The sequence below is a fragment of the Synchiropus splendidus genome, chromosome 5 (genome assembly GCF_027744825.2).
Source record: "Synchiropus splendidus isolate RoL2022-P1 chromosome 5, RoL_Sspl_1.0, whole genome shotgun sequence".
NCBI lineage: Eukaryota > Metazoa > Chordata > Actinopteri > Syngnathiformes > Callionymidae > Synchiropus > Synchiropus splendidus.
In genome coordinates, this window is record NC_071338.1 from 27,529,166 (window position 1) to 27,543,194 (window position 14,029).

Below are 14,029 nucleotides of genomic sequence, written 5' to 3' on the forward strand. Positions count from 1 at the left end.
ATTTATTTCAACATAAATGTTATATACATTTTTTTCTGTTGAAAAAAAAAAGATGACAGAAAATGAAAAATCTCATTGCCACAGTTTTGTATGTGCACGTTTCATGGACACATTTTCAATCGCATGTCGCCACTTGAACAATTTGAACTCTCAATTTATCTTTACTTTTTTCCCCCACCACAAGACCGCTTTTGAAATGTCAGACGGAGAGAGGTTGTCGTAAATAACCATACATTTTACTATCTAACATAGTAAAATAAAGTAAGAAATTTTTACTCAAAATTTTTGCTTTCAAAAATCTAGAAAGAGTAATATTTAGAATTCAAGAAATATTCTTACATTGTAATCGTATAAAAGACTAACTACAGTGAAAAATAAGCCAAATGCTTTTTTTTTTCTTTTCGTTTTTCATATATAATACATGAAGAAGCATCAAGGAATACAGCAATGTCTAACTTGGCAAAATGAGGAAGAAAGTAATGTAAAACATAAGGGAGAGACAGAGAGCGGGAGGTGATGCGCTTCCACCGCTCACGTCTCAACCACGTCTCCCACATGAACTCTTAAATACTGAACTGAAGAACAAGGACATATTCAAACAGAGAACTCACTAAAATGCAAACAGAATCTACACTCAAGGAGGCAGACTTGATTCCAATGAAATCCCTTTGAGTGGTGACTTCTCCGTTTGTTGAGTGTCATCTTGTTGTTGATAGGAGACAATATACAAAGAAGGTAATGATACAAACCAACAGGGTAAAGCATGCACACTGATGAGGAAAATACAAATAAAGCCATGAGAGATGAAATCCTCTTGTTCATTGTTTTGATACAAGTCAATGAAACCCATTACGTGTTTTGGGATATTCTGCAAAATACATCTCGACTGGCTATTTAGAGCGAGTAACTGAAATAAATAAAGGAATTCTGTTGGAAGCCAGAAGATATTAGTAAACACAGAAAAGATAAGAATCATAGAAGAGAGGAGAGAGATATGTTCATCAGGCCCCAAGGAAGCGTCCTCGTCATTGTTTTTTAATTTAGGTGTCAACCTTTGTCAGGAATTGATCTCAATTGATGGCAGCAAGAAGACTCACAGCGTACGTGGAACACTATTTGGCAAAGGAACGAGAAGACAATGTAATCCGCTGCTTCCCTTAGTTAAGACACTAACAAATGCAGGGAATGCTCGGGTTAGCTGGTCACGCAGAACTACATTAGCGCTGTCAGTAAAACTACGAGTCGCAAATAGTGTTTTCTGTTGGGTAACACACACATAAACAAAATAAAAATTGATTCTCGACAAAAACAAAAAGGTAGTTTTTTGTTATAAACCTGGCAAAATCAATAAAATAAAGACATAAATATATATTTTTTTGTTTAGATAACGGGCCTTTAGTGTTAAGTTCTAACAGTTAATTGCTTTTTTGTTGGGCATAAATATCTCAGGTGGCCAATAAATTAATCTCAATCTCACACGACCAAAACGTGTTTCCCTTTGACTGACGGGGAGCTGCTTGGTTTTCAGCGACGACACTGGAACTATATAGGACAACATCAAAGCTGCCCTCTTCTCTTTCCAATCACTTCCAATTCTCCTCTGACAACTTCAAAAAATATAATAAATAGAAAAACAAAAGCAAAAACATTTGCTGTTACAATGCATTCGTCAATTCAGTTTAGGCACAAGGCAACTTCCGTTGATGGAGGAGATTGCAAAAGTCTCTGATTGTTCAGGAGCAACATACTTCCTGTGGACAGTGATATGTGCTGGAGATTTTTGTTTTTTTGTGATGGGCTTAAATGTTGTGAATGGAAACTGGTCACTGACATCTTGACGCTCAGCTTCTCTTCATTCTCACACCTGCTCTGTGCTCGTCACAAACTTTGAGTCGTGTTTGTCACGTTGAGGCCTCACAGACTCCAACAGGACTGAATGGAATCACACTGGCGGGGAGAAGATAACAGACACAGGTTGGAGCCAGAATTAAAACTTTGTTTCAGCATAGTTCCTCAAAACCAACATTGTTTTTTTTTTCATATTTTATCATATACATTGTGATCTTCAATACTGAGCCCTGGAGGACGACTGCCTCCATCCATAAGGAGCTAACAAGAGTAAACAAACCTGCTGCTCAGAGGTGGCCCATGGGGTTGGATGTGTCAGTCAGACCTGGATGGACTCCTGTGTGACCTGAAGAGTCACCGGAGCCCCCAGAAACCTTTTCCTCTTCCCTTCTTTTAAGGCAGGCTGCTTTGGGATTGAGATTCCGTTCTGAAAAGAAAATAGAAAATAGACTGTTGAACATGTGTTGCTATTTGTGGGTCCCGATATCAGCAAGCTACGATGAAAAAAAAATCTATCAGCATTGAATTTAATTTTGAGCCAATTACATAGGAGGCGGGCCACAGTTGGCCCCCGGGCCTGGAATTTGACAGGTGGTTCAAATAGACTCTGTGTTTGAAGGATGTCCACTACATGATAATATCAAGCAGCAGCTGAGAGTCTGGATATCACATCAACATTAAGACGGACGTGGTGATTAGACATCAGGGATGCTGACCTCTGACTTGCTGCTCCAGGCTGAGGATGACAGCAACAGCTTGATGGAGGATGAGCAGCTTGGTCTGGGGCTTCTCGCTCTTTAGGTGGAGCTGGCACATTCGACCGAGCTCCTTGAACGCCTCATTGATATCTCGCACTCGTAAGCGCTCGCGTGCATTGTTGGCCATCCGCCTCTCGCGCTCACGTTCGGCCTTCTGCTCCGGATTCAGGTCCTCATCTTCTGTGATGCTGCTTGAAATAGAAATCCAACAATGTGAGCCATTTGACAGGTTTCCTTTTGGGAGTGACAGCAGAAGTACAGAGCAGCGTTACACTTCATATTTTCTGCATCGAACTACGCCTCGTCCATTCCTGAACCATTCTATTTAATTAATGTCTGGCAAGGATGGACAAGTTTCCTTAATGAAGATTTCCACAGCTGCACTGGTTACATACACCCCTGCCACTGCGGCAGCCTTTCCAAGCAACCAGCATGGAGAAGAAGGGAGATGCAAGTGGGTCAACGCTGCCAACGTCACACACAAAATGAGGCCTGTCTCATGCCCTCACACCACCCTTCACATCTCTCACGGAGTCTTTTATCATCTTCAACTTGGAACTAGCGTGATACTCCTACAGCAAGTTTTTTCATTAAAATTTTGGTTAACACAGAAAAGCATATCATGAAAAGTAGTTGGCATTTGAAATTTTGATGACATCATTCTACTTCTACCAGGGGATTTCTTAATGGTGTTTATATTGTTCAATAAAGGTATATAGTGTAAATCAATTCATCTGGCTTTTGTTGTACAATATTGTGACTTTCAACTTGGTAAATAACGAGTCAGTCCATTTGAGGCAAAAAAAAACCCATCCTGAGATGTTGAATTTAGGGCGTGTCATGCATCTCTGGTTCCTATGTTAGTAAAATGTAAAAAATAGGGACACCACAGCAGAAAATAACTTGCCACGCTGCAAAAAAAGACACCTTAACGCCCTTAGCTACTTCCTCTTGCTAATCCAGGAAGAAGGGCCCCATCAAGAGCAGTACTCCTTTAACCATAACAGACATTATTGAGCAGAAACCCACCTTAGACATTTGCATCCCAAAAGCCTTGTCCGAGAGCATCCAGACTCATAAATAATATGTTTGTGTTTATTTATCCAATTATGGCTTCTTTGGTCATTTAACAAAGTCCAACATCCCCTCCACAATTAATCAGCAAAATATTCTTCTTCTGCCATCTTCAATTCAGAATCCTTCTCATAGACATGCCATTCAATTTTCAGGTTGATTCACACATACTGTTTATTTTTTTCAATTGCAATGGATCTGACTTAAACCCAACCCCCAACCCTGTCAGTCCATCCACAGGATTTAAATAGAGCAACAACAAACATGCTGTGATACCTGGTGCGCGTGCCAGTCCGGAGGGCCTTCAGATCCCTTTTGTCACTCTCATCATCTGACTTATCGTCCCCTGATAGACTTTCATTCATTTCATCTTTGTCCTGCTTCTCCACCTTCAGCTCCAGGGTTGGAGGAACCTGGCCAGCCAGGCCTGAGGATGACAAGTGACTCACATTGGTAAATTCATTATAAAACACAGCAGCTAGCGGGAAGAAGAGGGAGCCACAAACCTCTGAATGCTTCCACTTGGTGGTTCAGTTCTGTGCTAGAAGCAGAGCCTGCGCTTGCCAGACCCCCGTGACTGCTCAGACTGGTAGCCTCGTCTGCATGAGCACTACCCTGCTGACACAGAGGGTATGATAGGAAGGAGACCAAATAAAAATCCAGGTAAAAGTGCCTCGCACACCCAAAAGCTACTGTCTGTCAGATGCAGCCGAGTGACTAAAACAATAGGAGCATCCATCCTATTGGTGATGGTCAGACCTTGCTTTCTGAGGGTCATGTGAAACTGTTTACATGCTACCTTTGCATCTCACAGGTCAACATGTCAGGAACAATAGGATGTGATGTGCAATCCTTTACGCAGCTTCCCAATTTAAAATCAAACTATTTACCATTCCTGTGTGTGTAAAAAACAGTATTATCTGGAGGCTTCAGCAATAATATGTGAAAGACAGAAAGTTTCCAACTACGTTGCTGAACAAAGTCCCTCCTGTCTGGGGTTCACTAAAGAGCCTACAGATATCTTATTTCCCTTTTGAGAGCCGAGAAAAGGCGGGGATATTGTCTCAGGGGGCGGAGGGAGAGATTTAACCCCTTTTTCTTATGGTATGTGATTCTCAGTCACTCTTGGCCTCTGCTAACCCCTCCAACCCAAGCCTGTCTTCTCTTCAGCACTGCGCTAATCTTTGCTGTGCTCTCAACAGGTGTCCAAACAAGTCTTTGTACAGAAGAGGAGACAAGGGCTTGGCGAAGAAAAGAGTGTAACCATTTTCATGGCCAGGCCTTATTATCATACAGCTGAGGACCTCTGTTTGGGTGGGGACTGCGGGCGCAGACACACGTTTCCAGTGATTCAAATTTCCTGGGTTGTTAAAAAGGAGTGGTGAAAAGAAGAGGAAGGGGGTGGCTAGATGGGGGGGAGTCGGCGAGACTAAAAGCCTGTGAGTGTGCTGTGGCGGGACTGGTAAAGCCGTGTCTGGGGGACCTCTTTACACACAGGAAGTGGTATGTTAGAGCCAACACAGAACTGTTAGGGACGGCTAGTTTACAGTATATTGCATGTCAGCAAGCAAGATGGGTGGTACAGTCGGTGAAAAGTAAAGATCAGTTTATGGCTGTCATACAGCAAAGAGAGAAGTTTTACTTCTGACTGCTGTGTTGATTTGTTTTGTATCTTATAACGTGTCGTGTGAAGGATTCTTGGGCTCTCTATGATATCGTGAGACATGCATTACCATGTTTCTCCAGAGGGTTGGACTTGAAAATGAGTGCATCCCACAAATACTTCCTCAGAGGAAAAACAACTTCATTCCATTAAGTCTGTTTTTCTCATTGGCTCTTGTGTAAACAGTCGGCCTCATGAGAGGGTGAGTGTTTGGTCAGGCATTACGCTTGTGGAAAATATTCTAAAGTTCTGAGTGAAAATGGCTACATCTGACAAAAGCAGAGGCTAAAGGAAATGCAAAGATCTCATACCATTGCTGCTGTTCGACTTGAAGTTAACGCAGACGCAGCAAAGTTTGCTCCAATGGCGGCTAATGGTCCATTTTGAGCCTGTCCGAGCAGACTGTGAATGTCACTGGGTAGGTTGGCGGTGGAGCCCACTGCATGGTTTCTCAGAACAAGGATTGCATCATCCAGTCGGTCCAGGCGATCCTCCATCCGAGACTAGGGGGAAAAAGAAGGATTGTGAAGGAAGAGTTAAGAGGCGTGAGGAGAGAAGAAAAGGATGGTGCAGCTTAGTATAAGCACATTTCGAAAAAATCTTAAAACAGTGTTTGGATGAAGCAGACTGGGGGGAATGACAACACAAGATACAAAAAAACTGAACAACTCTTAAATAAGAAAGAACAGAAAACCAACGCATCACAACTGAAGAGAAGATGGAAAAAGTTTGACTCCAGGGTGGAATGGCTAATAAATGACAACGTGACTTCCACCAAAACCTGGGAGAATGCAAAACAATGCTGCATGAAGGTAGGATGTACGGGGACATGAGATGGAGAAATACGGAAACTGTTGGGCAGTTGTACCTCGCACACATCTTTTAAGAAAGACATGGCATCCTGGAGATGCTCATGTAACTGCTGATGAACTCTGTTTTTCTGGTGAAGTCAAATCAGAATAAGACAGAATTATAAGAGATGGTTAGTAGACGACAGATTGTTTCAGTAAGTTATCACAAATACATGCAGACAGTAGGAGAGGAATAAAAGAGAAATTGCATCACACATTTGGAATCTTTTTACCAGTCATTTTCCACTATCTATAAGGTACAAAATAAGATATGTACTGATTAAAATTAATGAAAATGTATGACACTATGACATTAGATTTGGTTTCACATGCAAAGGAATTTTGGTCGTAGCTCAGCAAACAGCTGCCACCGTCTTCCATAACCGAACCCATCCCCCTACTGTCAACGCCATCCTGGCCCATGGAGTCGAGGACAGATGGCAAACCCCATGGGTCAGGTATTGTTCAGTTAACTTATCCCTCGACCCCCATCACCCTTGGAAAAACATTTGTCAGACAGGAGTCTCTATGTAATGCTAGCTTTATAAGTGACTATCAGTGATGTTGCATCCACCATATTGGCAAAAAAACGTACCAGCGAGTGGAGAGAGTTCTCAAAGTTTGGTGACGTCGGGGTCTGCCCACTAGAACGGGCCCACTGGTTGGTCCCTGTGGAAAAACAGACATTCTTATGATCCAACACATGAATTCAAGTGACACACACAAGATATTCTATGTTTAGGTCTTTTGCTGCAACAACATCCTGATTCTTTTTAAAAACAAACAGCAACCTTCAAAGCAACTGAAGTTAATAATCTCACTAAGAGGCAGACAGTTCACTTGAGCTATGACAAAACATCATCTTTTCCTTGGAAACCATAGGCCAGCCAAGACATTTCCAGAGAAGGAACAGACGTCATTCTAACAGTCTTGATTCAAAAGATTAGTCACTAACCTCATCACACGTTTTGGTCAATTTAGATTACCGGTATATTATTCATAGCCCGTATGAGGGGGGAAAAACAATTTCTAACATCCTCCTCTCCTGAAAATCCTAGCATTTCACAAATCTGCTCATCAAAATCAATTTTATTTCTTCATATTTGAGAAGGGAAATGCAAGATAAGAACATGCAGGCCTGGTGTCCATTAAGGTGAATGTGAGCCAAGCCTAAAGAATGGAGTGGAGTGATGTACAACCCACACACAGATTCTATGCAGTTTCTGAGCTGGCCAAGATGCAACTTACTTCCCAGAGAACATAACAATGTCATAACCAATATGATAAATAGTGCATATCGAGCATACAGTATAATTTAGAAGACGTACGAAGTATGTACTTTTAGTCCGGATTCAGGCAGTTAAACCATTTACGTCACAGACTGATTGTTTCCGAAATCTTGGAAAGTATTTTTGTTTGTTGAAATTTAATTCCACTTAACCACATTAGATTGATTCGCTCTGTGAGGATCTTATTTGTTCACCTTTTCAGGATGGAAAACCAAATCATGTGAAGAGACATTGACATTCAGAGTAATAAAAAGTGGGACTAAAAGAATCCAAAGAGTCTTTAGGGGTCTGTATAAGGGTCAAAAGAGCAACTGAATATCAGCAAGACAGTTGCTATTTCTCTCAATTCTTTCACATTTGACCTTTCAAATATTTTTCGATCAAACAAATACTGATCACGAATTACTGCATAAAGGTCTACATATGAGCCTCTTGTTCTAGTTTTTGCAAATAGATTTTATCAAACAGATCTCAGATTAACTGTGTCAGCATAAACTGAATAAGCAGGTAAGCAGACATAAGTGAAAACCACTACATAACTATGCATCGCAAAGGAGCACAGGTATGAGGTGAAACACCTTGCACAGGAGGGAGATCCCAGCGTGAGGTGTTGTCAGCTGAGTCAGTCACCCTCCATCAGCCACTAGTAGATAAACAGTGACTTTTCCAGCCCTGTCTGTGTGTGCATGTGTGTGTTGGAAGGAACAGCTGTCCATGTGGCAGGGCAACAGCTGAGGATAAGCGGGCATACGTAGGGACAGCTGTCACCACTCCATTACCACACATGACACAACTGTCTGCTCCAACAACAGACCCTGCTTTCCCTTACTGTCTTATCATTTTTCGCTTCCATTACTCCTCATGCCAATGTCCCCACCTCCAGTCTCACATTTATCTTACATTTGTCTCCAAAAAAAAATGGAGTCACCGCATTAAGCTTCGCTTTCATGCATTCAGATACAAAAGCCAGACAGTTTGCGTGAGAGTCATGAGGACATATAATATATTGCACATCTCCATGATACATATATAGGCATGAGCAAGCACATCTGTCGCTATTCTTCCATTAACTATCACAGTCATTAGGTCTAAGACACAGGTATAAATAAACTTTATCATCCAAGTTCAAACTATATTTTGCTAATCTTTTAAGGAGTCCAAATGATGTAGTCGGGTCGTTTGATGTGTAGTGTTGGTTTATACTCTGTAATCTTCAACTACAACAAACAAACCCTCACAAACTCAAGTCCAGCACCAACAGTACTTGTTAGCAAGCTTTGGACATGAAACATAAAAACACTCCCACAACAAGAGAAAAGTCAAGCTGAATATTTCAGTGTAGGAGGCCAAAGGAAACAGAACCCCAGCAAAGACGGTTCCTATTCAAACATCTAATGTGGTGCTCATCACATCTTCCGTTACCAAATGAATACGAGCACAGTCTAAAGCTAAAACATTCGAAGGCATCTAGTCACTATAAAAACCACAATCTGAAACAAAAATGATGTTGGAAGTGATTCTATTTAAGAACCTTTTATAGTCAGACTTTAACAGAGAAAAAGTGTATTTTTTCTCCGTACTCACTTAAATAATTTGGCCTCATGAACCATACAGACACATTTGGATCAATTAGTATCGTAATATGATAATATTAATTATAATTTGAGCATTCAGCAAAAGTAAGCTTAGTACCTGGCCTCGCAGGTGGGGTACCAGCAGCTGTCACCACTGTACCTGCAGAGGTGGCGCCTGCTGTCGCAGTGAGAGGAGATGGGGAACCCACTGGTGTGGACGGGTTGGAAGGAAAACTACTGCTTGTGTGGTCAGGTGAGTAAATCTGAGGAGATGGGAAGGAAATTGGGTTAGAAGAGACATGAAGAGGTGTCGTTAATGCTCAGTCTACAATTTGAAAACATCACAAGTTTCTCAACTTTATTCTGTAAAAATCTTCAAAGATTCATAAAATCCCCAAGGCCGATAGAGGTAAGCTGTTAATACATGTTCTCAAAGAACACCATGTCAGAAGTACATTATCTTTGATGTCTTGTGAAGCAGTCATACTCTGTGATCTAGGGTTTCACCCAAACATCACCAGACCTTTGATATCTGCTCTAGGATGCTTTCATCAATTCCTTAGTTCAGCAGGATGCAAACCGTCTGTATTTGAGGAACGTAATTTAACAAATATTATCGTCTTTAAAATCTATCGTCTTCATAAAGAAATGACTTGATAACAGAATCTAATGAAACACAGCAGCTCGGAATGAAGAGAAACGAGACATAATTCCCCAAATCTCTCTTCAGTCCCTTATTATTCATTAAACCTGATCTGGAGCACCAAAAATGTTGGTCAGACCTGTGCTGGGATTGAAGCATCTCATGTGCTGCACAAAGTAAGTAAGATTTGGGTCAACATGTCATTCACAATGGAACAAAAGATTTAGTCTTAAACTCAGGGATTTCATTTCTTTTTTCATTTCTAAACTAATGTTGGATTAAACCAAAATGCTGTCCTAGATTTATTTCTCAACCAATGAGATATTGTGCCTTAATGGAGCACATCACAGAAGAAAATCAGGTGTTGGCTCAAAGTATTTGGCAAACACCAAAACACAACAAGTTAGGACTATATTTAAGTTGCTGAAAACTTTGGACACCTTGGTAAAAGCAAATTAATCATTTCATATAATTCCCAATTCAACACCCATATCCTGGCATAAGATTGAGGCTTGAAGATTGGCTGCAAACACCAATGGAATACAGTCTGTGGCCTCAGTATTTTTTCTGTTAACTAATCTATGAGACAATTCCAGAAAAAAAGGAAAAGATTTAGAATGTCGTGTAATCATTAAAGCCAAAGATGGAGGGACTCAAAACGAATGAAGTAACCAGATTATAGTTAAGACTGTGGACCCCGCAATTCATTAATGCCTGTGCTATTTACTTCTTGGCAACATGACTACATTATGAGTGAAGCATGGCTCATTTTACAGGAATAATTGAGACCCCGCCTTATCATTAGATACGCTCCCAAAGGAGGTAAGGGGGCCAACAAGCACAGCCAATTTAAAGGGGAGGGAACAAAAGCTCTACAAAGGGCGGCCTGTGGAGTTGAGCCACAGCGGTTATAAACTCCCCTGTGCCTCTAATAAATCAACCCACCCCCACACTGTCCAACCGTGACCATTTCATTCTGGCTTTGTCATGTTAATAGAATTGAGTCAGAAAGTATAACAGACTTAATTTGTTAATAACAACCAAACACTAATAATAAACTACAATTAGGCAGTTCAGTTCACATTTTTAGATTTAACAGATGAACAAGGTGGCTGATTTGCTTAGTAGACAAAAACAAATGACATGTAAATCCAGTTGAGAGGACAGAGGATGAAACCCAGATGAGACTAACAAGCGTAAACAGGGTTCTAGATAACTCAAATGCAATGGAAAGGCATTCATCTGGGATGACATGTATGTTTCAGGGATAACAGATGAATGAAAACTCACTGAGGCCAAGGCTTCTCGAAGTGCATCACCAGTCTGTGAGTTTCCAGTGGGGTTCCCTCGATTTGCAGCAGCTTGGAATATTGAGAGATTATGAATGTGTGCACTCCAAAGTTTTCCCAGATTGTATAGTCATAAATAAGTGATATAACTAATCTGGGCAAGAATTGGCGGGAAGCCTACCCATGACGCCATCTGCCGTGACCGATGTGGTGTGTGCAGCAGTGACGAATGGTGAAGTGCTGGTGTTGCTCCGGTGGAAACTGGACATGGGAGGAAGACTGGTACTGATGTCTGGAGACACGGAGTGGGATGGATAATTCTAAAGAGAAAAGGGAACAACACCATTTTGGTTATTAAAACATTGGTTACTTTTGGGGAACAAATATTAACTATTTAACTAATTTCTTATTTGCAATTATAAATCAGGAATTATCGTGCTGTTTAACGATAAATTACAGGTCAATGTGCTGCTAATACATATGAAAAAATGAGTTTATTTATGGTAGTATATGTTCCTCATCTGTGGTGTAACCAAAATATCAGGCTTGGCAGGTGTTCAACTTACCAAGCGGTCATGCGAGTGTAGGCTGCTGTAGTTGCCAGACTGTGGCAGGTGAGATGATGATCCTGCAAGCATGCCATATCCTGACTGAGGAATCCCATTAGATGAGTTCCATGGATCAGAAGAACTGTGGGTACCATCTACAAAAAACACAGTACAAATGTGACTCGTCATTTTACTTTTTTTAGATCTCCGAATATGAGAACAAGATGTGAACCATGTGACCACCAGGTGGTCTGGTAACATCACATTAAGTTCTTAATATACTGTACATGACCACAAAACTGGAAGAATATGAATTAACTTACCAAAGAAAGTGCTTGTAAACATACTGCTGGAAGGTTTAGGGGAGGAGTATGACGGTGAATCTCTGTTGAAGTCTTCAGAGTTTGGAGATGGTGCATACACCTGCCACAATGGAAAAGAAATCGCTAGATAAATGAACAAAGACCAAAGTATGCGACTGAGAAGGGAGGTCAGAAAAGAAACAAATACTGACAACTGATAGACTGCAATGAAAGCTACACATTTGTCAGTCCACTTCACTTGACGCCATATCTAGTATCAAATGTGTTCACATCCAGGAGCAAAGAAGAGTGTTCCTTTATGCATATAGATTAATACAAACATTCTGACATTTTGACCTTTAAATTAGTCACTAGCAACTGCGAAGGGAACAGTAGATTAGCTGTAGGATTTGCATTGTAGATCGACAAAAACTGTAATGACAGTAAAATGGCACAAGCACACATGCATTTTCCAAATGCCTGGGAAATGACAACATTCCCAGGGAGAGTGAAATCTAGTAAGTGGAACAAAGACAGCCCGTTTTCGTAAGTTCAATGCAAACGTGTAAGCTCATGGTAGACGCACAATGGGCACGCTGTTGTACAGCGGCATGAGTGTGCCAAGTTGGTGGGAGGATCAAAGACATTGCAGGCCGAACACCACTGATGTGGTCAAGGACTTCATCGACTCCAGATGGAGAAAGACAGGGTGAATAAAAAAGACAGAGTACATCTAAGGCAAGTTAGGGAGGGACAGTCCAGGCACGTTTTCCCTCCTGCAGACAGTACTGGCTGACCCAGACCAAGCTAGACTAATTAAAGTCAGACCTGGCAACTCCTATCCACCTGTCCGTCTCCAACAAATGTCCAAATTACTCTTTGTTTGTGGGTAAAACATCTAATTCAGATGTTGGCATTTGACTGCTCATTCACCACAAACAGCTAATGCTTGCAGATGTGATGAGGGCCATAAAGGTTGTTTACTTCCTTAGGCTCTTCATACTTTATTAGACAGAACTAATCGAAAAAAGATGAGTCACAGTTTCCACCAAATGACTTTGATCATCTCTTTAGTTGTGACTGAGATAGATGGAAGCTCTCAGATCCTTATGGGTAAAAGAGTTTTTTGAGTTCGAACCAGATTTCACAACTCTGATCCATTTGCCAATGTTTTTTTTTTTTTTTTTTTTACATCTTGTTCTACTACACCATCATCAAGCTGCCTTGCAAATTTTCCCAGCCAGTTCAACTTACAAATGTTTCAAAGGCAAAAGAAGTCCGTGTAGCATTTCCACGCAAAGTATTGAGTCGCGACAAGTCTTCAGTGAGTTAGTGCCTTTTTGGGTGCCTTTCTTTTAGTAAAAATCTGAATATGTATGTTGCATTTTCATGCATCTTGATTTGTATATCATTTGCATTTTCACGCAAGAAGTTTGATGTTTCACAGAGTTGGCAGTTGCACTACTTGCAAGGGAAAAACAGCAGGAAAGAGTTGCACTGATATACATAAACAGTTAAACAGAATATCACAGGTTCAGATGTAGTGAGGCTTGACCACATCTTTGCACACTAGTTAGTATAACAATTTATTTTCTACTCTGTTTTGCTTCAAAGACAGACTGTGTGTGCAAGTTTAAAAGACCTAACATTTATTTTTACTAACGCTGGGTTGGGGGATTAAAAAAAAAAAAGCAGAATGCAGTTGGATTAAAAAAAACTGAGGATCATGGGCTTTGCCAAATGCAGTCAACTCCGGTGTGTAGTTGTCCTGGATGTGTAATTAAAGTGCTCTGAGAGGGGTGGAGCTCTCAGGGGTCTTCTGGCTAACACATGCGATCAAGGTTGATTTTGGTTCCATGGAGATCTCAGGTTGGCGCCACTTGGGACCCAAGGCTTTTGTCTTTTACCTTTGTCAAGGCAGTCAATGGGCAGCATATGGCAGAGGATAATGCTAATTGTCCTTTTCACCCCGGGCTAACCAGTGTGAACATTAATAAACCATCCAAAACACTGTATGCCTTACAGTGGTGGCCAACGGAGACAAGTGCCAGCCTGGGTTTCCTTTTACAAGGCTATTAATTAAAAGCCGTCACTCACATCAGTGGATTAACAACAGTCTCTCGAGAACACCATCTTTTCCCACTTTTAAAGAAGGTTTAAGGCCAGCAACAGAATAGTTGGAGGATTTTA

General features: G+C 41.1%; 1 protein-coding gene across 13 annotated transcripts in view; it reads right to left on the reverse strand.

Moving 5' to 3' along the window:
- tcf12 (transcription factor 12) overlaps positions 1-14,029 on the reverse strand; it is a 46,356-nt gene continuing 32,327 nt past the window's right edge. For 2 of the 13 annotated variants that reach the window (XM_053864965.1, XM_053864969.1), the window contains 13 exons: positions 11,861-11,960; positions 11,556-11,692; positions 11,171-11,309; positions 10,991-11,061; positions 9,218-9,320; positions 6,790-6,863; positions 6,212-6,283; positions 5,655-5,846; positions 4,187-4,295; positions 3,957-4,107; positions 2,565-2,797; positions 2,129-2,275; positions 1-1,947 (listed from right to left, as the gene is read on the reverse strand). In XM_053864965.1, the coding sequence (XP_053720940.1) occupies positions 2,136-2,275; positions 2,565-2,797; positions 3,957-4,107; positions 4,187-4,295; positions 5,655-5,846; positions 6,212-6,283; positions 6,790-6,863; positions 9,218-9,320; positions 10,991-11,061; positions 11,171-11,309; positions 11,556-11,692; positions 11,861-11,960 (1,521 nt within the window). In that variant the 3' untranslated portion in view covers positions 1-1,947; positions 2,129-2,135. Of the gene's footprint in view, positions 1,948-2,128; positions 2,276-2,564; positions 2,798-3,956; positions 4,108-4,186; positions 4,299-5,654; positions 5,847-6,211; positions 6,284-6,789; positions 6,864-9,175; positions 9,321-10,990; positions 11,062-11,170; positions 11,310-11,555; positions 11,693-11,860; positions 11,961-14,029 lie in introns of all 13 variants that reach the window. The other 11 variants (XM_053864967.1, XM_053864970.1, XM_053864973.1 and 8 more) reach the window with 10 other exon arrangements.